Raw genomic sequence first — 26,872 nt, 5'->3', positions numbered from 1 at the left:
AGAGACTGGGCCATGGCCTGCTGAGACTGGGCCATGGCCTGCTGAGACTGGGCTATGGCGTTGAGCGCCTCTGCCATCTGGCGCTGGCACTGGCTCATGGCCTCCTGTGAGAGGGCAGCCATTTCCTGGGCCACAGACGCCGCCTGCACGGAAAGCCCCAGGCCTCGCAAACCGTTCCCCATGCCTGACACCGTCGCACCCATTGCCTCCACCGCGGACGCCACCCGTGCGGTGTCGGCCTGGGTGGCACGCATGACCGGCACCACTTCCAGCTCCTGGACGCGGGTGGACTCCTCCACCTGCGACCGCAGCCGCCGCAAGCCGCCCGTCACCCTCTTCGCTTGTCTCCGGGTCGGTGGTTGCATCGGATCTCTGTGTGGGTGTGGTAACTCCAGGAACCCGGGATCCATCTGGGCGGCAGATGTTCGCTTGGGCTGGGCTGCCCTCCGACCGCCCGGCCCCTCTGCTGCTCCTACCTCCACCCGCTGTACCGGGACGGCTGTGTTGTGCGCACCAGTGAGTGTACCAGACGCCTCATCACTAAAGTGCCCAAACAAGGTGAGTGTTTCTGCGATGGTGGAGGGTGTTGGTGACAGCAGTGGCGTTGTGTCGTGCTCTTCGTCCCACTCTGAGTCCATGGCACTTTGGGGTGGGGGTTCGTCTCCACCCATCCACTCTGAGTCACTGTCCGGTATTTCGTCTTCCTGGGTAATGCTGTCCCGGGTAGGGGTGTCCTGGGCAGTGCTGTCCCGGGTAGTGGTGTCCCGGGTAGTGGTGTCCTGGGTAGTGGTGTCTTGGCTCGGATGTAACGGGGGCCTGTGGCTGCCCCCCTCATCGCTGGGTGGTCGCTCCCGCACGTGACGGGGGTGTCGTCTCCCTGTTGCTCCAGGTCTCTCCGTCTCCCGTGGTGTGCGAGGGGCATCCTGCGGGCGTCGCATGCCGGAGTGTGCGGGTCTCTCCGTCTCCCGTGGTGTGCGAGGGGCATCCTGCGGGCGTCGCATGCCGGAGGGTCCGGGTCTCTCTGTCTCCCGTGGCCTCCGAGGGGCATCCTGCGGGCGTCGCATGCCGGAGGGTGCGGGTCTCTCCGTCTCCCGTGGTGTGCGAGGGGCATCCTGCGGGCGTCGCATGCCGGAGGGTCCGGGTCTCTCCGTCTCCCGTGGCCTCCGAGGGGCATCCTGCGGGCGGTCTGCATCTGCGGGGATGGGTGCCTGGACGTTTGGTCCTGCGATACACAATGAGGCATGCATGGTTAGATATCAGGCAGTGATCAGGCGATACGGGGGAGGGGGATATAGGGGAGGGGGGATATGGGGACGGGCTGTCGGTGGCTCACTTGCTACTACGCCCCCGACCTCTGCATCAGCAACCTCCCGGTCCTCAGGTCCGCCAGCCAGTTCCAGGGCCCTTTCCTCATGTACGGTCAGTGGCCTCTCATCAGCGGGGCCTCCTCCAGTCCTCACATGCTCCCTATTGTTGTGTGCGCGCTTCTCCTGTGGGGGGGGGGGGTGGTGGCAGGGGTAAAAGGCAACACTGTTAGGCAGGTATATGAATGCACGCCATCGGTTGCGCGTGCATTGCAGAGGTTAAGGTTAGGGCTGGATTCACTTGGGGATATGGGGAAGGGGGGATATGGGGGAGGGGGGATATGGGGGAGGGGGATATGGGGGAGGGGGATATGGGGGAGGGGGATATGGGGGAGGGGGGATATGGGGGAGGGGGGGATATGGGGAGGGGGGATATGGGGGAGGGGGATATGGGGGAGGGGGGATATGGGGGAGGAGGGGATATGGGTGAAGGGGGGATATGGGAGGCTCACCCTGCCTGCTCTGACGAGGTCGTTCACCATCTTGTGGCACTGGGTGCCTGTCCGTGGTGTCAGGGCCACAGCGGTGACAGCCTCTGCCACTTCCCTCCACAGACGCCGGCTGTGGCGTGGGGCAACTCTGCGGCCGTGCCCGGGTTACAGGGCGTCCCTCCTCTGCTCCACCGCGTCCAGGAGCGCCTCCACATCGCGTGACTCGAATCTCGGGGCTGAGCGGCGGCCAGCCATCCAGTCGGGTGTTGCGGTCGGGTGTTCCGGTCGGGTGGGGGGGAGCAGCGCGGCCTTATGAGCCGTCACGCCGTGCGGCGCGTATGACGCTGCACGGCGTGAACCACTGCGCAAGCGCGGATCCCGTTACATCGCTGCTAGCCCATTTCGGGCCGGAGACTATCGACCCATTTTTCCGACGTGACGCAAGTCGGATTTGCGCCGATCGGCGGACTTTCCGCCGGTAACGGAGAATTTCGCCCCTGGTGTCAAGCATACGAATAGCATGTCCTGTCCAGCAAAGTTGGTTTTCAGTGATTAGCACCTTAATGCCTGGCATGCTGGCTTTGAGACGATGTTGCTGTTGTACCCCTTTCTTTCCACAAGATTTGGAGAAGCTTGCAAAGTACTGTTGATGCTTCTCCAGTGCTTTGAGGTGCTTACTCTAGATTCCGTGGAATCCCTAAAGGGCAGAAGGAGGCCATTTGGAGGCCATTCAGCCCATCGAGTCTGCACAGACCCTCCAAAACAGCACTCCACCTAGACCTACGCCCCCTCCCTAGCCCCATAACCCCACCTACCTACACTATGGGCAATTTAGCATTGCTAATCCACCTAACTTTACATTTTTGGACTGTGTGAGGAAACTGGAGCACCTGGAGGAAACCCACACGGACATGGGAGAATGTGTAAACTCCACACAGTCACCCAAGGCTGGAAGCGAACCAGGGTCCCTGGCGCTGTGGGGCAGCAGTGCCAGCCACTGTGCCACCGCATCGCCATTGTTGTCCAAGTCTCCGAAGCATATTGGAAAATGGGATCATTGCTGTCCTTTAATCCAGGACTGTGGCCTCAGGTTTGAGAGCGGGACGCTAAATTGAATATTGGGAATACAATAGCCATCATCTTTGGCTCATTGTGCAAACTCTGTTCCTTTGTTCCTGACTCAATCATCTTCTCCAGCCACTGTTTTCACCTGAACCAAAATGTTCACAACTGACTTGAGCTGAGTTTCTGACTACACAGACCATTTACTTTGCCAGAACATCATCTGGCTTATCCATCTACCAAGCCCATCTGCTGCCAAAACTCTGCTGACTGTCTTTGACAGCTACAGACGCAACAATTCCTGATTCTGATGGTAAGCCTCCTGGATTTCACCCTCCAATTCCTGGCACGGACAAATGCTGCAAATAATGACCAGGAGCTCATCGTGTTGCCCATAGGAGGCAATTGAGGGATTCATAGCCCCAAATATCTTCATCAACATGAACACCCTTCAATCAACAACCAAAGGTTCTAAACAAGTGGCCATTCTACAAATTGTAGGGCATTCCATTCATGAAAACATTTTGATAACTTAAATTGTATTAGAATACATCAACCTGCAGATTGACCTTTCTGGTATTTCTCCACTTCATACCCCTGGATTAAAATATTTTTTTTCCGCGAAGGTATAGTGCATTGTTAAAATTGTACACTTCTGAAAGCTCTTTGGGCCAAAAACAGAATTTCAGTCCTTGGAATGCAATTGCAAGAAGGGACAATGGAGGGACTAGCTGGACCAGAAATAGTTTCCATCAACTTTCTGTCCCACTGATCCAGCAGTGGCGGATTCCGATGGGGTCTAATCATTTCTCTGCTTCCACATGCCCAGCTGAAGTTGTGGGGCGAGACTGAGAATGTCATCTGGGATTCCCCAGAAAACCTGCCAGACACATTGCCATAAGGAAAAAGCAGGCAAAGGTATCATTCTGGCAAAAGCAGGCTCCAACCAGGAACAAATGGTTCCATTTGGGGCTGACCAGCATCGGTATTTCTCTACAGAATCGGTCAGCGCTTTATTATTTAACCCAACTGGCCTATGGCACCTTTTCTTCAAAAAGTGCTGCTCTGAGATTTTGATGGCCATGGTACATCAGCGTCCCCTTTTATGCTGCTATTGGTGCTTGCTTCTGCTCCTATTGCAGTCATGGCCCCAAATGCTCATGTTTGGTAGAACATATTGGTGGGGCCAGAACCACAGATAGAATTTCTATTATAGTCCTTTACTGCATTGGATCATTGGAATTATGGGGCGGGATTCTCCCACAATCGGCGGGATGGCCGACGCCGGCGCCAAGAACGGCGCAAACCACTCTGGCGTCGGGCCACCCGGAGGTTGCGGAATCCTCCTCACTTCCGGGGGCTAGGCTGGTGCCGGAGGGGTTGGCGCTGCGCCAACTGGCGCCGAAGGGCCGCTGTGGTCTCCACATGCGCAGAACCACCGGCATGTTCTGGCACATGCGCAGAACCCCCGGTGTGTTCTTGCGCATGCGCAGGGGGTTTCTTCTCCACGCCTGCCATGGTGGAGCTTTACAGAGGCTGACGCTGAAGGAAGGAGTGCCCCCACGGCACAGGCCCACCCGCAGATCGGTGGGACCCGATCATGGGCCAGGCCACCATGGGCCCCCACCCCCAGGGCCGGATTTTCCCGCGCCCCCCAGAAGACTCCAGTAGATGGCCTACCAGCAAGGTCCTGCCGTGTGGGACCATGTCCATTTCATGCTGGCGGGACTGGCCAAAAACGGGACGCCGCTCGGCCCATCGGGGCTCGGAGAATTGCCTGCGGTTGGCAGCGGCCCCCGACCGGCACGGCGTGAACCCCTCCCCCGCCCGAAAACCGCTGCCGGAGAATTCGGCAGCCGGCGTCGGAGCGGCGGGGCGGGATTCACGCCGCCCCCCCCGGCGATTCTCTGACCCGGCGGGGGGTTGGAGAATCCCGCCCATGGTGTTTAGAAATAAGTAATTTCATATTAACTTGGAAGTATAATGAAGGGAAGTCAATGTTGCATCCATCCCAGCATAAAAAGCCTTAGCGCCATACAGAGCCTAGCCTGAAACACAGGGTACCTGAATTTTTAAGTAGTTTTCCTTTGTTCGACTATTCTCCTGAGAATACTATGACAATATTTGTCAAATTTCAGGAAAAATTGTCAAACTACTGCAATTTTCTAGAACAAAACAAAATCATTACAAACTCATTATTAGTTTGACTATGTACCTGTGTGGCGCTATCTTCATTATAAATACAGTCTGGCCTGGGTTATAATTAATTATGCGGTAGTGCAATGCCAGCATTGCATTGTTGTGCAATGAATCACAGTGAATCTGCTTCTATGAATTTGATACTTGGGAACATTACCTGCAGTAGTCCATAATTGTAACAGACGAATGAATGTTATATTTGATTTCATAGAACTAACATTATCATAGAATTTACAGTGCAGAAGGAGGCCATTCGGCCCATCGAGTCTGCACCAGCTCTTGGAAAGAGCACCCTACCCAAGGTCAACACCCCACCCTATCCCCATAACCCAGTAACCCCACTCAACACTAAGGGCAACCTTGGACACTAAGGGCAATTTATCATGGCCAATCCACCTATTTGACTGCTGAAGTTGTTTCAAAAAAAGTCACATAGGCTTAAAAATGACAGCTGTTATTTAATGTTTTTAAAGCATGCCATATATTGGAATGCTGTGACGGGCTGACTCAAGATGTCATCAGTACCATAGGCCAGGCTTTTGAACTTCGATTCAAGCAATATCTACAGTGCCCAACTAAGATACCTAGTATTCATAACAGGTGAGTACTGATAGCATTGCCAATTATTTTATTATTCATTCATATTATTCATTATTTTAAAAGCAATTGTATTTTTAGCAGCTTTAAAAAGTGTCCAGGTTGTAAAACAGAAGCAATGATTTATATTTTGCATGGAAGGTCACAAGACTGGAATAATATAGTTACTGAAGAGCAATGAAACCAAATTGGGAGAATAAGCATTCAATGGCACACTACGGGAAATTAATTCCAATCCTAGGGAATGGAACTCTTTCTATTTCAGGCACTAAGGAGATCATTTTTAATTTAGATGAAGCTGTCCAATCAAATGGGGTCTATGAGCAACTTATTCAATACGACTGGTTTTTCATTCCTACCAAAATTGAAAATTACCCCTCTATAGTCATCACCCAGTACTCTGAGGTCAGGTATGGAAGAACGTTTTATCGACTCTATCCTAACAACATTACTTGACACCAACCTCAGAAGAGAACTTTGTAGATATTTTTTCTATTTCCCACAGCAGCAATCCGGAAGCATCTCTGAGTGACAGTGCAGTTTGGTTCTAAAGGCACACGGTCACTTGGAGTCTTCGGTCTCATCCGCAGCAGGACCCGTTGCGAGCGAGAATGAATAATTTGGCGTCCCATCCAAAACTCCATTCAATCTCAGCGGCACCAGAAAATCCCAGCCATGAACAAGAATGGAAGATTTTGGCCTAAGAATTGGAACAAAATTGCCCAACCACATTTTACATAGGAAAGCGAGCAGCAAATGAAATGATTCGACGGATCAGGGTTGGATTGCAATCCAAGTTCCAAAGATGAAAGATTCCACTGCACCATCTGGTTCCTCGTTCCTTTCTGTCACCCTGTGATTGCAGTTTGATGTTAATTTAAAGAATTGCATTGTTCTAAGACTGTATACAGCACTAAAGGTTCTATTACTTATCATTTTAACATGATAACTCTATACATAATGATGATAAATGTAGAAGGAATATTTAATCGGCCATGGTGCTCCAGATTTTATGTAAATCTTAGCCAAATTTCAGCCAATTTTTGACGGTTAATTAAGGCTGAACAAAGGTTGAAAATCAAGACTGAATCCTCTAAACATTTTGTAAAACGTGTTTTTTGTAAGAAATGTTATTAATGTAAGAAAGGATTAAATCTAGGGAACTCATTACTTAGAGTTGCTCAATAATATCCCAGACAATTCTATTCCACTCATTGTTAAGTACATTCTAAGAAAATAAATAACAATGTTGTATTCCTTACTTGTTGATCACCTTTGTTCCATTAAACTGTAGAGAGAGATAGGTTATATGGGTTTGCTGCTTATCAATCAAGTGGATGCTTGATAACCTTTTCAGATATTTGCGAATATTCCTTGTGATGATGGAAATGGATTTGCTCAGAGAGGTTTGTAGAAAATCCACCAGTAGCTGAAAGGGGAGTTTTTTCCACGTTTCAGCAAAGTATAAATTTCAATATTCAAATATTTTCATGTCTGCCATTTGCCTGAACACCTGAGATTGTAAATGCAGCAGTTTTTGTAAGGAAAGCAAAATACTGCAGATACTGGCAATCTGAAATAAAAATAAGAAATGCTGGAAATATTCAGCAGGTCGGGCGGCATCTGTTGGAAAGAGAATCAGAGTTAATATTTCAAGTTGGAGTCACCCATCAGACGAGGGTTGAGGTCCTGACCAAAAATGCAAAATCATGCTCTTTCTCATTCTCTGTTCTTTTTAAAACTACATTTTACGTTTAATTTTACTCCTTTCTACCTATCCTAATCTTACATGCAAACATAGAAAAATTACAGGCAGGAAAAGCCAGTCCATCAAGCCTGTCCCATAAGGTCATGGTGCAGGTGACCCCCATTCACCAGCAGTCAGATAACCTAGGCCAATTCTGAAAAAAGATCTGGGAAACTTTTCTTTCTCTTCTGAAGATGATCAAAGAAAGTACTGGGTGACTCCAGTGACCATGAAATATATTATCCAATAACTCATCTATCATTTAACATGCTGTGGTATCAGCCAAGGCCAGAAATGCATTCAGCTCCCTTTTGAACATTTGCCATGAGTTTGCATTTGCTGCTCAAGCTGGCAACTTATTCCCAAGGTCAATCACTGAGGCACGATCAATTGGACAAAGACGATAGTTGAATCTAACTGAGGCTTTATTGCTATCAGATGTGTGGCCTCCCACAGCAGCTGGCGAAATAGCTGCTGGCTAGAGGACACGCATATTTATACCCCATCTCCTGGGCGGAGCCAGCATGCAGGGACTACCGGCGAACCTGTAGTACAGGTCCTACCGTACATCACCTAATACAGGTGCAACAGTGGTTTACCACATTCACCCCCTGTTAAAAATTGAGTCCGGCGGGGGTGGTGGATAACTATATACAACAATGAGTTAATATTTACAAGATTTGAGCAAACAAATATCCTTTGATGTCCGGTGGACCGGTCAGAGGTATAGCCGGCCCGGGGCCTTGATGTTCCTCTGGGAGCGATGCAGTGGCGTCAGCGATGTTGGTGCTGATCTGGTCAATGGTGACTCCGGGAGCGTGCCAAAATCCTCTTCATCGTCGGGAGTGGGCAGGGGCGGGACGGATGGTCCTGGGGGGGGGGGTTGCTGTTGGGAGTGACAGGAGAGGGGAGGGTGGCGCCGGAGCGGAGGGGGTGTGGGGGTGGAACCTGCTGGTGCCAGGTCCCTGAGGGAGACAGAATCCTGGCGGCCCTTGGGGAACGTCATGTAGGCGTACTGGGGGTTTGCGTGGAGCAAGTGCACCCTCTCCACCAACGGGTCCGCCTTGTGGAGTCGGACGTGCTTACGAAGAAGCATGATTCCCGGAGCTGCGAGCCAAGTGGGAGCGACAGCCCGGATGTGGACTTCCTGGGGAAGGCAAAAAGATGTTCATGGGGTGTATTGTTCGTGGCAGTGCAGAGTAATGAGCGAATGGAGTGGAGTGCATCAGGGAGGACCTCCTGCCAGCGGGAGGCCGGGAGGTTTCTGGACCATAGGGCCAGCTGGAGGGTCCTCCATTCCTTCTCATTCTCCCTTTCTACCTGTCCGTTTCCCCGGGGGTTATAGCTTGTCGTTCTTCTGGAGGCGATACCCCTGCTAAGCAGGAACTGACGCAGCTCATCACTCATGAATGAGGATCCCCTGTCACTGTGAATGTAGGCGGGGAAACCAAACAGAGTGAAGATTCTGTTGAGGGCTTTAATGATGGTGGCAGACGTCATGTCGGGGCTTGGGATGGCAAAGGGGAATCTGGAGTATTCGTCGATCACACTGAGAAAATATATGTGACGGTCAGTGGAAGGGAGGGGGCCTTTGAAGTCCAAGCTGAGGCGTTCAAAGGGGTGGGAGGCCTTTACCAGGCACACGCGGTCCGGCCGGTAGAAGTGCGGCTTGCACTCCGCACAGACCTGGCAGTCCCTGGTGATTGTCCTCACTTCCTCCACGGAGTAGGGCAGATTTCATGCCTTAATGAAGTGGTACAACCGAGTGACCCCTGGGTGACAAAGGCTGTCATGCAGGGCCCGGAGTCGGTCTACCTGTGCGCTGGCACATGTACCTCGTGATAGGGCGTCTGGAGGTTCGTTGAGTTTGCCGGGGCGATACATAATCTCATAATTATAGGTGGAGAGCTTGATTCTCCACCGCAAGATTTTATCATTTTTGATCTTGCCCCGCTGTGTGTTGTTGAACATGAAGGCTACCGATTGATGGTCAGTGAGGAGCGTGAATGTCCTGCCGACCAGGTAATGCCTCCAATGCCGCACAGCTTCAACGATAGCTTGGGCCTCCTTTTCGACAGACGAGTACCGAATTTCTGAGGCATGAAGGGTGCGGGAAAAGAATGCCACGGGCCTGCCTGCCTGGTTGAGGGTGGCGGCAAGGGCAACGTCTGATGCGTCACTTTCTACTTGGAAGGGCAGTGTCTCATCTACAATGTGCATTGAGGCCTTGGCAATATCAGCTCTGGTCCGGGCGAAGGCCTGTTGGGCCTCGGCCGTCAGGGGAAACTGGGTGGACTGTATGAGTGGGCGAGCCTTGTCCGCATTGTTTGGGACCTACTGAGCGTAGTACGAAAAGGACCCCAGGCAGCGTTTGAGGGCCTTGGGGCAGTGGGGGAGGGGGAGCTCCATGAGGGGGCGCATGCGGTTGGGAACGGGCCCCAGAGCTCCGTTCTGGACCACATAGCTGAGGATGGCCAAGCGGTTTGTGCTGAACACGCACTTCTCCTTGTTGTAAGTGAGGTTTAGGAGAGTAGCGGTGTGGAGAAATTTAGCAAGGTTGGTTTTGTGGTCCCGCTGATCATGGCCACAGATGGTCACATTGTCTAGGTACGGAAAGGTGGCCCGCAACCCGTACCGGTCGACCATTCGGTCCATCTCCCTTTGGAAGACCGAGACCTTGTATGTGACACCGAAGGGGACCCCAAGGAAGTGGTATAGGCGGCCATCTGCCTCGAAGGCGGTGTATGGACGGTCCGATTTACGGATGGGGAGCTGGTGGTAAGCGGATTTCAGGTCCACCGTTGTGAAGACCCAGTACTGTGCAATCTGGTTAACCATGTCAGATATGCGTGGGAGGGGGTACGCGTCAAGCTGCATTTACCGGTTGATGGTCTGGCTGTAGTCCACGACCATTCGGTGTTTCTCCCCAGTTTTCACCACTACCACTTGAGCTCTCCAGGGGCTGTTGCTGGCCTCGATGATGCCTTCCCGAAGCAGCCGCTGGACTTCGGACCTGATGAAGGTCTTGTCCTGGGTGCTGTACCGTCTGCTCCTGGTGTCGACGGGTTTGCAATCTGGAGTTAGATTGGCAAAGAGGGAAGGTGGGTCAACCGATAGGGTCGCGAGGCCGCACACAGTAAGGGGTGGTAAGGGCCCGCCGAATTTAAGAGTTAGGCTCTGGATGTTGCACTGGAAGTCCAGGCCGAGGATTAGTGCAGCGCAGAGGTTAGGGAGGATGTAGAGGCGGAAGCCGCTGAGTTCTATGCCCTGGACCATGAGCGTGACCGTACAGTATCCCCGGATTGGTATGCAATGGGATCCGGAGGCCAGGGAGATTTTTTGGTTGGCGGGGTGTATCGTAAGGTAGCAGCGCCTTACCGTATCCGGGTGTATGAAGCTTTTGGGCATCCAGAGTCCAGCAGGCAGGAGGTTACATGTCCATCGATTTTAACGCTGGTCGATGCGGTAGCCAGGTTGTGCGGACGAGACTGGTCGATTGACATGGAGGCGAGTCTTGGTCGGTCGGTGGGTAATGGGGCGGCTGGTGAGCTCGGGTCCTGGACGCTGGTGGTGCCCATGTGCTATGGGGTAGACAAGATGTCGGCGCTCGAAGATCTTGAGGGTTATGTGGTATTATAGGTATTATGGTACCTGGCAGGCTAAAGCACCATTGGTGGAAACTGAATGCTTTCTATTGGTAGAATGTATGATAGCTTCGCCCTGATAGGCGGGGTATAAGAACCCGTGCCGCCCCAGCAGCCTTCATTCTGTACCTGAGCTGCTGGGGGAAACATCTAGCTTATTAAAACCTTCAGTTGGACTACAACCTCACTTTATTGGTCATTGATCGTGCATCAATTTAATAAGCTAGTTTTTTAAGAAGACAGGATGGAGCTCCGAATCAAGCCGGTGTGTCTGCAACTCAGCCCCCACGCGGTGAACTCAGCGGCAATCTTTAAGCACTGGCTGTCGTGCTTTAAAGGGTATCTCGAGACAGCTGAAAATGCACCCACGGGAGAGCAGAAGCTGCACGTCCTGCACTCAAGGGTGAGCCCGGAGATTTACACCCCTATCGAGGCAGCGGAAGACTTCGATGCAGCAATAGAGCTGCTAAAAGGAGACTATATTTGCCCGGTAAACCAGGTCTACGCCTGGCACCTGCTTGCAACACGGTGACAAACCCCTGGGGAATCGCTGGAGGAATTCTAACGTGTTGGGCAGAAGCTGTGGCTGCCCGCAAGTTTCGGCGAGCGAACACACGGAACTCTTAGTCCGGGACGTTTCGTGGCAGGTATGCTATCGTCACAAATCCACCAGCGCCTGTTAGAAAAGGCCACCCTGGGTCTTAGGGAGGCACGGGGCCTTGCAGGCTCCCTGGAGGTGGCCTCCTGGAACGCCCGCGCTTACGTTCCCGACCGGGCGGCAGCCCCCTGGGCAGCGTGGAACCCTTCCGCGGTCGACCCCGAGACTCCCTCCATTCCTCCACAGGCCTGCGCTGCAAGGCGGCCTGGCAACCCCGAGGGGCCCGCTGCTACTTTTGCGGGCAGGCAAAGCACCCCCGCCAGCGCTGCCCGGCCCACGCATCCACCTGCAAGGGATGCGGCCAAAAGGGCCAATTCGTGGGGGTATGCCTGGCCCATGCGGTTGCCACGGTCTCCGTCAGCGAATGCGGACCGCCACCACAACCCTCACCACGGGCCCAGTGCGGCCAGCAGCCGCCACCATCTTCATATCCCAGGGCCACGTGCGGACCCCGGGCGCCGCCATTTTGTCCACCCCCAGCCATGTGAGACCAATGGGAGACGCCATCTTGGATGAACCCCAAGGACCCCCAGCTCGGCTGACCACGCACTGCCCGAAGAGAACTCTCAACTGCTGCGACTAGCCTCAGTGACTCTGGATCAGTCTCGGCCTCGAACACTCTCAACTGCTACGACGACCGTATTCATCAACGGGCACGAGACGTCCTGCCTAATCGACTCTGGGAGCACGGAGAGCTTCATACACCCTGACACGGTAAGGCGCTGTTCTCTCCTCATCCACCCCATTAATCAAAAAATCTCCCTGGCTTCTGGTTCACACTCAGTGAAGATAAAGGGTTTTGTGCAGCAAACCTCACAGTCCAGGGAAGGGAGTTCAAAAATTTCCGTCTATACGTCCTTCCCCACCTCTGCGCGGCTACACTCCTGGGTTTCGGCTTCCAGTGTAACTTTCAAAGTCTGACCTTCCAATTCGGCGGCCCTTACTGTCTGCGGCCTCGCGACCCTTAAGATTGACCCACCTTCCCTGTTTGCGAACCTCACCCCGGATTGCAAACCCGTCGCCACCAGGAGCAGACGGTACAGTGCCCAGGACCAGATCTTTATTAGGTCAGAGGTCCAAAGGCTACTGAGGGAAGGGGTCATTGAAGCCAGTAACAGCCCCTGGAGATCTCAAGTAGTGGTGGTAAAGACCGGGGAGAAGCATAGGATGGTCATCAACTACAGTCAGACCATCAACAGGTTTACGCAGCTGGACGCGTACCCTCTCCCCCGCATATTCGACCTGGTAAACAGGATTGCGCATTATAAGGTCTTCTCCATGGTGGACCTCAAGTCCGCCTACCACCAGCTCCCCATCCACACTAGTGACCGCAAATACACTGCTTCGAGGCAGATGGGCGGCTCTATCACTTCTTAAGGGTTCCCTTCGGTGTCACTAACGGGGTCTTGGTCTTCCAGCGAGAGATGGACCAAATGGTTGACCGATACGGTTTACGGGCAACATTCCCATATCTCGATAATGTCACCAACTGCGGCCATGACCAACAGGACCATGACATCAACCCCCGAAAATTTCTCCAGACCGCTAAAATCATTAACCTTACATACAACAAGGATAAATGCGTGTTTAGCACCGACCGCCTAGCCATCCTCGGCTACGTAGTGCGAAATGGAGTTATAGGCACCGACCTTGAATGCATGCACCCCCTTATGGAGTTCCCCCTCCCTCACTGCCCCAAGGCCCTGAAACGTTGCCTCGGGTTTTTTAGCTACTACGCCCAGTGGGTCCCCAACTACGCGGACAAGGCCCGTCCCCTGATCCAATCCACTGCTTTTCCCCTGTCGATAGAGGCCCACCAGGCCTTCAGCCGCATCAAATCAGACATTGCAAAGGCCACGATGCACGCCATCGACGAGTCCCTCCCTTTCCAAGTCGAGAACGATGCGTTCGACGTAGCTCTGGCGGCCACCTCAACCAAGCGGGCAGACCCGTGGCCTTCTTCTCCCGTACCCTCCATGCTTCCGAAATCCGCCACTCCTCAGTCGAAAAGGAGGCCCAGGCCATAGTAGAAGCTGTGCGACATTGGAGGCATTACCTGGCCGGCAGGAGATTCACTCTCCTCACTGACCAACGGTCGGTTGCTTTCATGTTTGATAATGCACAGCGGGGCAAGATGAAAAATGACAAGATCTTACGGTGGAGGATTGAACTCTCCACCTACGACTACGAGATCTTGTATCATCCCTGTCACTGCACAGGTGTACCACCTCCGAGCCTTCCACGAGGACCTCTGCCACCCGGGGGTCACTCGCTTTTTCCATTTTGTCAAGACCCGCAACCTGCCCTACTCCATCGCGGAGGTCAGGACAGCCACCAGGGACTGCCAAAACTGCACGGAGTGCAAACCGCACTTCTACCGACCAGAGAAAGCGCACCTGATAAAGGCTTCCCGTCCTTTTGAATGCCTCAGCATGGATTTCAAAGGCCCCCTCCGCTCAACCGACCGCAACACGTACTTCCTGAACGTGATTGACGAGTACTCCCGGTTCCCATTCGCCATCCCCTGCCCCAACATGACCGCAACCACCGTCATCAAGGCCCTCCTTGGCATCTTTTCACTGTTCGGGTTCCCCGCTTACATACACAGTGATAGGGGGTCCTCCTTTATGAGCGACAAACTGCGTCAATTCCTGCTCAGCAAGGGCATCGCCTCGAGCAGGACGACCAGTTACAACCCCCGGGGTAACGGACAGGTATAGAGGGAGAACGGAACGGTCCAGAAGACCGTCCTACTGGCCCTACTGTCCAGGAACCTCCCAGTCTCTCGCTGGCAAGAGGTCCTCCTGGATGCCCTCCACTCCATCCGGTCACTGCTTTGTACGACCACCAATCAGACACCTCACGAACGTCTCCTTGTCTTTCCCAGGAAGTCCTCCTCTGGGACCTCGCTCCCGACCTGGCTGGCAGCTCCCGGACCCATCCTGCTCTGAAAACACGTGAACACGTGCGGGCGCACAAGTCAGACCCGTTGGTCGAGAGGGTCCATCTGCTCCATGCTAACCCCCAGTACGCCTGAAGGGGGGGGATGGCGGCGCCCATTGTCCGTGACCGAGGGGGGTGGGGGCGATAGAAGCTACTGAGCGGGCCTGGCACATTGTGGTGAAGTGGCCCTTCTTCCCGCAGGCTTTACAAAGGGCAGCGCGGGCCGGGCAGCGTTGGCGGGGGTGCTTCTGTTGGCCATAAAAATAGCATCGGGGGCCCCCGGGGTTCGCTGACTGGCGTGCAGCGCAGGTGTATTGGGTGGGCAGCCATCCCGCTGGGGCAGCTGTCTGTGGGGTCCATGAAGCTTAGGAGGGGTGGGCTGCACGGCTGGGGGTATAGGACTGGACGTTGAGCAGGGCGACCGCCATGGAGAGCGCTAGCGATTTAGTCTCTGCGAGGTCGCGCGTGGCCCCTTCTCGAATTCGCTGGCGTATGAGATCTGACCCAATTCCAGTCACAAAAGCGTCCCGCATGAGGAGGTCTGATTGTTCCGTGGCCGTAACGGCCTGACAGTCGCAGTCCCGGACTAGTGGGATTAGGGCCCGCCAGAAGTCTTCTATGGATTCACCAGGGGGTTGAGAGCGAGTGGCGAGTGCGTGCCTGGTGAAGAGCGTGTTCGTTTTCTGTGCGTAGTTGTCCTTGAGTAGAGTCATGGCTTCTGCGTAGTTCGGCGCGTCCTGGATTAACGGAAAGACTTTGGAGCTCAACCTGGAATATAAAATCTGAATCTTCTGAGCCTCTGGAACAGGGGTTGGTGCCGCGTTGATATGCACTTCGAAGCAAGCTAGCCAGTGCTGGAAGTCCTTTCTGGCGTCGCTTGAGTGCGGATCCAGCTGCAGGCGATCCGGTTTGATACGGAGGTCCATCCTTAGAAACTGATAGCAATAAATTGAGGCACGATCAATTGGACAAAGACGATAGTTGAATCCAACTGAGGCTTTATTGCTATCAAATGTGTGGCCTCCCACAGCAGCTGGCGAAATGGCTGCTGGCTGGAGGACACGCATATTTATACAGGCAGGGACTACCGGCGAACCTGTAATGCAGGTCCTACCGTCCATCACCTAATACAGGTGCAACAGTGGTTTACCACAATCACCCTTTGTGAATAAACAACTATTCTGACAGTTAACCTAGTTTTACGTGCGTATATCTTACATGTCTGTCTAACCCACCTAATTCAAAATAATTTAGCCACATTGGCAGAGTCTAAACCTTCCATTGATTTAGCGTTTTATTAAATCTTCCCAAAGGGTACTCTTTGCCATCGTCAAAAAATATTGTTTTGTATTTCTTTGTCTTTTGGGGGTAACGTTCCTTGTTGTTTTTGGTGCATAAATTATGGAGAAAGGCGCAGGATATGTTTCTGAGAAGAAAGTTGGGCTGACGCCACTTGCACCTGTTTTGTGACTTTTTGCTCTGGTCACCAGCTCCTGACTGACCTCATTAACAACACTGTAATGCAGACCTGTGGCACTGCAGTTCCACATTTCTGGCTTCTTCAATGGTAAGGCACTTTGGGCACTGTATATTGAGATTTGTAAGGTATAGTTCATGATAAGGTAGCAATGAAGAGCTTCTGAGTCAGCGTTTCAATGATTTTTCCGGCAGGCAAATACTTTGTGCAGCAATTTTTCTTTGTGATTCTGCAGACACTTCATACTCATACGGCCAAGAGCGCTGTCTCTATTTCCGCTACTCCATGGGTCACAACACCTATTTAAATTCCTTTTCCAGAGAGCTATGCAGCCAATTATGCATTTTCTAGGTTATTCTGTTGACCACTCATTGCCCAGGTTTCTGCAATAAACAAGAAAATAATTAGTTTATTATAAAACCAGACTTGTCAAGTAGAAAGGCAAAGTTGATTTACATACCGTATGAAATATGAATATATAATAATCATTCTTTCTAAATTCCCGAACTCTCACACAAACAACCAGAAAATAAAATAAAACGGGAGTTATGCCAAAAAGGTTAAATGTCCATGGGGGCGATTCTCTGAGCCCCACGCCAGGCCGGAGAATCGGCGCAACCGCGTCCCAACACTGGCGTGCGATTCTACGAGGTGCAGAGAATCGGCGCCATTTGCGCCGGTGCGTTTGTCACGGAGCCGGCCGCGGGCCACTGCAATCGGCGGGGCCACCAATTCTACGGCCCGGATGGGCCGAGCAGCCGCGCCGATATGACAGAGTCCTGCCGGCGCCGTTCACCCCTGGTCGCTGCCGGCGGGAACTCTGCACGAACGGTCGGGGGGCGGCCTGGGTGGGGGGGGGGGGGGGAGCTCCTTCACTGGGGGGGGGGCTCCGATGGGGTATGGCCCGCGATCGGGGCCACCGATCGGCGGGCTGGCCTCTTCCCCCCCCGGGCCTACTTTCTGGCGCAGCCGGCCCCTGAACACCGACGCCATGTTGAGTCGGGGCCGGTGCACTAAAGAAGTCCCCCACGCATGCGCAGGTTGGCGCGGTGCCCATTTGGCGCCGGGAAAGGAGGCTGGAGCGTCGTGAACCGCTCCAGCACCGTGCTGGCCCCCTATGGGGGTTGTAACTGGTCGCCCCCGACGGCGCGAACACTTCGGCTCCATATTGGAGAATCGCCCCCCATGGATCAAAAGAATTGGATTGATGGTGGAGTCCTTGAGATGGTGTCTGGGTTTTACAGTTGGTTTCTCAGCACTGGCCTGTGAAACAATCAATGACTCTTGCACTGCCTTTTAGGCGGACTTGAGGAAAACTTCCAGTTAAGCAATTTTGGAGCAACCTCCATTCACTCTGCTTTGGGACTGGGTCTGGAGCTTCAGGTGCTGGTATGTTTTTTACCCAAGCAGTTAAACTTCTCTTTTCCCACAAAGCAAAATCAAAACCAGCTTTTAAATTCCCCTGGTATGTCTTTTTTCCAAAGCTATAAACCACCATGTGAACCTTTTATAAACCAGGTATAAGAGGTTTCCAACTTCTTTAAAACTCTTAAAGGCTCTTTCAAAGGGCCGGTGCAGACTCGATGGGCTGAATGATCTCCTTCTGCTCTATAAATTCTGTAAATAAACTGCTTAATTACCTTTTCTCGTAAAATGCTGTCTTTCCTGAACAGCAGCAACCAGAGTTTGCTTTCAAAGGACAATGGGCTGGGTTCTCCGTAGCCTGACACCGAAACTATGTTCAGCGATTGGACGGAGAATGGATTCCCACGCCGAAATGTGGGCCGGCGCCGGTTTGACACCAGTCGGCCGTCAAGCTCCGCCCCCTCCAAACTGGCATCATCGTGACGCGCGGCGCACGCCGTGTCAACAGCATTGGCGTGGCATTGGCTGGGCCACACGCGATACTCCAACCCCGATGGGCCGAGTTCCCAACAGCGGGCCACTTGTGGTCCCAATCGTGCGGGTACCCAGCGTGCCGGCTGCGGACTGTGTCAAATGCCACCACACTCGGCTGTGCTCCGCGCCGCTGGCTGGGGAGGGGGGCTTCTGCTAGGGCTAGGGGTACTTGTTGGGGTGGCCTAGGGGTGGGCTGTGGGTCCGCGTTTGGCGGGTTGGGGTTGTACACGGCCGCGCAATGTTGTACGGCGTGACCAGTGGAGGTCGTCAGCTGTGTGCATGCACGGCCCGGGACCTGGTCATTCTTCAGCCGTTTTCGGCATGGTCTGCGAGAATTTCCGATGGCGCCGGTGCTAACCCCTCACCAGTACTGGAATCGGGGAAGGTTTCATACCAAATTTGTCGCCGTGAACGTCCATACTGCTCAGCTGGTGTCAGCACTCCGTCTCCCAAACAGAGAATCCAGCCCAATGTCTTTTAAAATTCTTCCAGTATGCCCTTAGTCCTTGAAGATAAACCATTTTCTGTGATTAAAGTATTTATGGCAATATAAAACCGTTACTCTCTCATCCCAGGAATTAGCCTATTGTGCTTGTTGCATTCCTCAAGTCAAATGTACCCTTCCTTAAGTCAAGAGACCAAAACTATGCACAGTAATCTAGTTGTGACCACACCACAGCCTATGTGCAGGATTTTCTGGCCGTTCACACTGGGGGTCCTGCCAATGGCACATGTGGAGAGGGGTGCGTTCAACGAGAAGAAACCCTGTTGACAACAGTAGGACCAGAAGGTCCCGCCACCGGCCATTGGCAAGCCGCCATCTGCTGCTGCAGATCATGCTGCAGAGGGGGAAGAAAATCCTATATAATTGTGGTACGACTTCTTTAAACTTATACTCATGTTTAGTTCACCAATGTACTTTAGGGAAGGAAATTGCCATCCTTACCCAGTCTGGCCTACATGTGACACCAGATATACAGCAATTTGGTTGATTCTGAAGTGACCCAGCAAGCCATTCAGTTGTACCTAACCGCTACAGAAAAGATGATAAAGAATAAAACCTGATAGATCACTTATCATCAACCTAAGCACTGGAAATGACCTAGACACAACATGTCCAATTGTGCATCCAAAACCCTTCTCACTAATATCTGAGGACTTGTATCAAAACTGTCCCACAGACCAGTCAAGCAGCACTCTGAGATAATGATTCTCATCGAATCATACCTTACAAACTGTTGTGTATCTGAGAATACATTCCTGCTGCTTACTCATCATGTGATGTGTAGTGATGTCAGCAGAGTGTTTGCTCGGACCTTGAGCAGATCACCATCCTGATTGTATGAGCAACATCTCTCAATAAACCCCTCATCATGTTTTACAAGAATCCAGAGTGTGGGCACCTCCGTACCCTTTCTCTTTGCGGCAACAAAGAAATATAACAGGAGAGAAAATCGGCAAAGAGAATTACAGCAGAAATATTGCTGGAAGAAGATTTTCATTGACTAATTGTGGGACGTCATCGGGAGCAACGGAAGATTCTCGGCACCGGACTCTCACATACACAAAGATTGTGTGAAGCGCTGATGTGAAGATTGAATAAATGTTTTGACAGCAACTGTGAGTAAGAAAAACAACTTGGAGAAGACGTTTTGGCGTTGAAGTAGTGGGGTCTGGTCTTCAGGGACTGCGCCCGTGGCAAAGCAATATGGGCTGTAGGGAACGGGGATGTTGAAGTCTGCCGACTCTGCATGGGCGACTACCCGGGCCAAAGGGAAAGGTTTCCTAGTTGCTTGTTCAAGGGATTGTTTGTGCCATATTTTCCAACTCAGTCAGAAGGGAGAAAGTGTAGGTCGAATGCAAAGCGAACCTTTGAAGATTATAGGGGGCACTATGACCCAGTTACCGATGGGCAGTAGGCGGCCTGACTCCCGTTTATAGTTGTACTAAGACCAGGACCCTGCCTTGTGGACAGAGACTGGCTCCAGAGGATTGGTCCAGACTGGCTACAATTTTTAAACTAGGACCCAATCGACTATACGAGGGCATTGGCAAAAAACCTGAGGTATTGCAGGAAGGCCTTAGTAGAATCAATGAAGCAAGGGCAAAGATTTATGTGGACCCCAATGTCCGACCCAAATTTTTCAGGGTACGGTCAGCTTTATTTACCAAAGTAGAGACCAAACTCAAGTAGTTAGAGAATTTGGGCTAATATGACTATTGCAGTTTGCCGAGTGGGCTGCACCAGTAGTCTCCGTCCTCAAGCCCGCCATATTGGTCTGCCTTTGCGGGAACTATAAACTGTTAATAAAACCTCATATGTAGATCAGTACCCCATGCCACGCATAGAAGATCTATATGCCAAAATTGGCAGGGAGATCAAACCTTCTCCAAACTAGATATGAGCCATGCCTACCTTCTGCTAGAATTAGCCAAGTCATCCAAGATTAACACCCATTAGTGTTTATACAAATATGCATGCCTGCCCTTAGGAATCTCATCAGCGTGCACCACTTTTCAATGCATGATGGAGAACATTCTCCAAGGGATACTTGATGTGGCAGTATGCTTAGCTGAAGTACTAATCACAGGAGCCACAGAAAAAGAGCACCGAGCAAACCTGGTAGAGGTTTTGAGACAATTTTATGTCGCAAGGGTGTTCATCTCAAATGAGAAAAATGAGTGTTCCAGGCATACAAAGTGATCTACCTTGGGTACCGAGCCAATAAAATACTCCTGCACCCCGTGGAGGATAAAGTTAAACGATCAAAAAGACTCTGGCCCCGTGAAATACGACAGAATTTAAATCTTTCCTAGACCTTGTAAACTACGATGGGAAATTTAGCCCAAACCTGGCCATTTTTTTGTCACCCCTGCACACACTATTAAAAAAAACCTCACAAGTGGCCATGGCAGGCACCGCAGGATGAAGCCTTTGCAAAGCTGAAGCAGCAGTTACTATCATCAAACATTCTGGCTCATTACGACCCCAAGAGAGAACTGGTATTAACATATGCCTCTCCATATGGAGTAGGAGCAGTCCTTACCCATTGATGGGATGATGGCACAGCGAGAGCTACAGCATATGCATCCAGAACCTTGGACACAAAAAGAAGCTATTATCAGATTGAAAAAGGATTGACTGTAATTTTTGTGGTGATGCTATTCCACCCATTTGTCTGTGGCCAACATTTCACAATCGGAACAAACCATAAACCCCTGCTGAGACTTTTCAAAGAGGAGAAAACCATTCCCCCATCACTTTGGCTTGGATCTAACTTTGGTCATTATTGTTAGCGGCCTACGGATACTCTCCTGAACACCACGCACAGATCACACTTCTAGGATCCACCAGGAGCCATCTCCAAAGTTCCACACATGGATGGCACCTCTTGTTCTGAAGGTCCTTTCTGGTCTTCTGGTCTTTGGATCACCTGCTTTGCCTCGACCCCCAAGTTGGGAAATGGCAGACTGAGCCTGGTGCGCAGTTGTCGTTTCATTAACAATTCCGTTGGTGCGACTCCCGGTGTCTTGTGCGGCATGGTTCTATAATCAAAGAGTAACCAGGCCAATTCCGTATCCAAGGAACCAGCAGGTTGTTTCTCCATTCCGGTTTTGAATGTTTGAACTGCCTGTTCGGCATGGCCATTAGAAAATGGATGGTACATCGTCATTCGGATGTGTTTAATGCCATACGTTACAGAGTCAGAGATTCATACATCTTTATCGAACAGAAAATAGGAATAATATTAGTGATTACTTCATATTTTGAGGAAATTGTGAGCTGTGCAGTTCATACAGGAAATTGCCGAGAATTCAGGATACAGAATTGGACAAATCTTGATCCAATCTTGTTTCTGAATTAATATTGAAATAATATTTGAATTAGGTGCACGAAGAGAAAGATACCTGTGTCAACTCCTTCTTTATATAACATCATTAGGTGCTACAATTTGCACCCCATTCATCATAACTGTCAGTTTAACATTCTCCTGAATAATGGAAGTAAAGAATTTGCAATTATATATTTATTTTCATGCTGTTAGGATATCGAAAAATGGTTCACAGTCAATTAATTACTTTCGAGGCACAGTCATTTTATGGGGTAGGTTAATGTGGCAGCCGGTTTTGTGCACACCAAGGATCCAGACACAGAAAATGGGACAGAAACGTAGGAACCGGAATAGGTCACTCAAACCTTCAAACTAATCTGCTACCCAACTTCATAATAACTGCCTTTGCCCCATATCCCTTACCTTTGGTAAACAAAAATCTAGCAATCCCACATTTAAAATTAACATTTAATCTAGCATCAATCATCATTTGCTGAAGAGAGTTCCAAACTTCGGTGCCCGTTGTGTTTCCTAATTTCTATCCTGAAAACCTTCTTTTATTCTTTTGGTTTTGTTTGAAGGGTGCATAACTCCTTGGAGGAACTCCCTGGGCTGGATTCTCTGATTCTCAGTCTATGTCCTGACGTTGGCGCGGGAATGGTGGCATTTTATGACTGACAATTCGGCGAGAAACGGTCACGATCCTCCGTTTGGTTGGGGGCTAGCAGGAAGGTAGAGCATCCGGCTGTAGCTGCCGATACGGCCTGGAGAATTGCCGGGTCCGTGGCCGCGCATGCGCATGGCGGCGGCCTGCAGCAGCCGCGCCGTGCAACATGGCGCCGGCCGCGCGCGGACCTGGCCTGCAAAATAGTGCCCCACCTTTGGCCGGCTCGCGACACCTGGACCGCCCCCGAACAGTACCCTCTGCCCGCGGATTGGCTCTCCCCTGACTGTGGCGGTGCTGGACTGAGTCCTGTGCCGCCACACCGAGTTCCCGACAGGTAATACCATGAGGGACCCACGCCGTCAGGAACTCGGCCGGTCGGGGGCGGAGAATCGGGGGGTGGGCCTCAGGCAACGTTGATATGACGTGTACGCCGCTTTGGAGGGGGCGACGCATGACAAATGCACCACCGCCCCCAATTTCGTTGGAAACGGGGATTCTCCGGCCGATCGGCGAATGTGCTTTCGGTGTCGGCGACCGGAGAATCCCGCCCCCGACTTAAAAAGTGCTATAGGGCCCACTTGAACAGGCAGACGAATCTCAGTTTAATATCGCATCTGAAAATTGGTTTTGTGAGGGCCACAAAGAATCCAGCACGAACTTGTAGAGTCAAACAGAAAGTAACTTAATTTACATCAATATTCACACGGCAGCAGTAGTTCACCACTGCTTCCTTCTCTCACCAGCTCCACTTATGCAGCTGCATCTGCTAGTGATTGTCCCACCCCCTCATTGGGGGAGCTCATTCTTCCCAAGCATGGGGTAACCAATTGTCCCCAGCCAATAGGATCCGGGTGGGTTATAACAGTTGGCATCTCAGAAAATGCAGCATTCTCTCACTAAGATGTCAGCCAAGGTTATATACCGAAACTTGATGCAATCACCTTCTGGCTAATGGGTGAAATACCACCAACTAAGGCAAACTAATATTTTGTTCTCCCACCAGGGAGCTTTGCTTTTCATGAGCACATTTTAGTAATTCAGTTACATGAGGTGCATAATTTTGCAACCATTTAAATTCAATCTCTAATGTGTGCTCCTGGCAGATGATGCTCTTTGATGGGAGTGTGGAGTCAGGAAATTATTCTGATAATGACATAGTTAACTCTCAATCACCTTAAAATCATCCTCAACAGATGAAGCATATGGAAACATATATCTTTTTGATGTGAAATTGCACAGCGACAAGAGAATCTGAACTATTTTTGTTGGCATTAAATAAAAATTAGTGCTACCGGGTATTTAATCCCTTGAATAAATCCATATTTAAGCTTGTGGTGAACGTATTGCTATTGCAATTCACCACTGTATTGTACTGCACCATGTTGATGCCCCTGTGGGCTCCGCCTGTGGCTCCGCCCCCTCGAGGGTGGTATATAAACCTGCAGCCTGTAGGCGGCTCTCAGTACAGAGCAGTCGCAGGCAGGCACAGATCTAGCTTATTAAAACCACTGTTCACTTCTACTAATCGTCTCATGTGAATTGATGATCGCATCAATTTAATAAGCTAAGATATCACTATGGAAGCCGCCCTCAAACCTGATCGACTGGAACTCGACCCACAGGCAGCTGAAGCCAAAGGAATCTTCTCACATTGGCTCCACTGCTTTGAGGCCCACCTCGCCTCCTCCTCCTCGCCCGCCATCACCGAGGCACACAAGCTGAGTCTCCGCAACGCCCGGGTGAGCCACAGAATCATTTTATTAATCGAGGACGCGACCACGTACGCAGACACGGTCGCGATCCTGAAAAGACATTACATGATGCCAGTGAATGAAGTGTTCACGCGGCATCTCCTCACCACACATCGTCAACGCCCCGGGGAATCGCTGGAGGAATACCTACGCGACCTGAGGGTACTCGCTCGGAACTGTAATTACAAGGGCGTCATGGCCTCGCAGCACATGGGACTCGCCATCTGGGTCACCTATGTGGCTGGAGTCCGGTCCAGCTATGTCAGACGGCGCCTGCTCAAAAAGGGCACCCTCGACTTACAAGAGACGGTAAAACTATCCACCTCGTTAGAGGTAGCCTTCCAGAGCCTAAATGCTTTCCCCTCCGTCCACGTGATTTCCTCATGGGCGCCGGATGCGCGGCCATCACCCGACTCAAGGGTGTCCCAGGCCCCAGGCCTTTGCCGCGCGGATGCCCGCACAACCCGGGGGGCCATCTTGTTATTTCTGCAGTCAGAACTAGCATCCCAGGCAGCGTTGCCCAGCTCGGAACGCGACCTGCAGCGACTGCAGCAAGAAAGGACATTTTGCCAAAGTCTGCTTGGCCCGACCCAAAGTTCCAAAATGTCAGGCCCGACTCACAGACTCACAGGCCCGCAGACCCCGCAGAGTGGCTGCGTGCCTGCCAGTAACGTCCCCTTCTGATGCGTCATCCGCCTCATGCTATCCGTGGGGGCCGCCATCTTTAACTCCGCCCGACACGTGCGACTCATGGGGGCCGCCATCTTGGCCGCCATCTTCAACCCTGCCCGTCATATGCGATTCATGGGGGCCGCCATCTTGGCTGCCATCTTCAACGCCGCCCGACACGTGCGACCGACAGGGGCCGCCATTTGGCCGCCATCTTGGGACCCCCTCGCTACCACCGACCACGCTGGCAACCCGTAGCTCGGCGTGGTCACTCTCGACCCGTCACGGCCCAAACACCTGAAGAACTCCATGATGACCGTCCAGGTCGATGGGCACGCAACGCCCTGTCTGTTCAACTCCGGAAGCACGGAGAGCTTCATCCTTCCGGACTCGGTAAGGCGCTGCTCCCTCCAGATTTCCCCCGCATTTCAAACAATCTCCCTTGCTTCCGGATCACATTCAGTGCAGATCCGGGGCTACTGTGTCGCGAACCTCGCGATACATTGTGCCAAGTATGCCAATTTTAAACTCTATGTCCTTCCCCATCTCTGCGCTCCTGTCTTGTTCGGACTGGATTTCCAGTGCAACCTCAGAAGCCTGACCCTGAAGTTCGGCGGACCCCTACCCACTCTCACCGTATGTAGCCTCAAAACCCTTAAGGTCGCCCCTCCCTTGCTCTTCGCGAACCTCACCTTTGACTGTAAACCCGTCACCACCAGGAGCAGGCGGTACAGTGCCCAGGACAAGACTTTTATCAACTCGGAGGTCCAGCGGCTCTTCAGGGAGGGGATGATCGAGGCCAGTAATAGCCCCTGGAGAGCCCAAGTGGTGGTCATCAGGACTGGGGAAAAGAAACGGATGGTTGTAGACTACAGCCAGACCATATATCGGTACATGCAACTCGATGCGTACCCCCTTCCATGCATAGCGGATATGGTTAATCAGATTGCACACTACCGGGTTTTCTCCACGGTAGATCTGAAGTCTGCATACCACCAGCTTCCAATCCATCTGGAAGACCGCCACTACACTGCCTTTGAGACAGACGGCTGCCTCTTCCACTTTCTCAGGGTCCCCTTCGGCGTCACCAATGGGGTCTCGGTCTTCCAAAGAACAATGGACCGAATGGTTGACCAGCACGGGTTGCGGGCCACGTTCCCGTACTTGGATAATGTCCCCATCTGCGGCCATGATCAGCAGGACCACGACGCTAACCTTCAGAAGTTCCTCCAAACCGCCCAATCCCTTAATCTCACCTACATCAAGTAGAAATGCGTTTTCCGCACAACCCGACTAGCCATCCTCGGCTATGTCGTGGAGAACGGAGTCCTAGGGCCCGGGCCCGACTGCATGCACCCCCTCCTGCAACTCCCCCTTCCCCACTGCCCCAAGGCCCTGAAGAAATGCCTGGGGTTCTTCTCATATTATGCCCAGTGGGTCCCCAACTATGCGGACAAAGCCCGCCCACTTATCAAAGCCACCATCTTTCCCCTGATGACCGAGGCCCGCCTGGCCTTCAGCCGCATCAAGGCAGACATTACCAAGACCGCGATGCACGCGGTGGACGAGTCCATCCCCTTCCAGGTGGAGAGCGATTCGTCAGACGTCGCCCTGGCCGCTGCCCTTTACCAGGCAGGCAGGCCCGTGGCCTTCTTTTCCCGTACCCTCAATGCCTCCGAGATTCGACACTCCTCTGTCGAAAAGGAAGCTCAAGCCATTGTGGAAGCTGTGCGACATTGGAGGCACAACTGGCCGGTAGGAGGTTCACCCTCGACACCGACCTATGCTCGGTAGCCTTCATGTTCAACAACACACAGCGGGGCAAGATCAAGAATGGTAAGATCTTGAGGTGGAGAATCGAACTCTCCACCTATAATTACAATATCGTGTATTGTCCTGGGAAGCTCAATGAGCCCCCAGATGCCCTGTCC

General features: G+C 52.0%; 1 protein-coding gene across 1 annotated transcript in view; it reads left to right on the top strand.

Annotated features, from left to right (window-relative positions):
* Positions 1–26,872, top strand: part of shc3 (SHC (Src homology 2 domain containing) transforming protein 3) — a 442,272-nt gene that overhangs the window by 364,080 nt on the left and 51,320 nt on the right. The window contains exon 7 of the mRNA XM_072516775.1: positions 5,530–5,656. Coding sequence (XP_072372876.1) covers positions 5,530–5,656 — 127 coding nt within the window. The remainder of the gene's footprint in view (positions 1–5,529; positions 5,657–26,872) is intronic.

The sequence above is a fragment of the Scyliorhinus torazame genome, chromosome 9, assembly GCF_047496885.1.
Source record: "Scyliorhinus torazame isolate Kashiwa2021f chromosome 9, sScyTor2.1, whole genome shotgun sequence".
NCBI lineage: Eukaryota > Metazoa > Chordata > Chondrichthyes > Carcharhiniformes > Scyliorhinidae > Scyliorhinus > Scyliorhinus torazame.
Note: the sequence above shows the minus strand (reverse complement) of the source record. Positions and strands in the feature narration are given on the sequence as shown.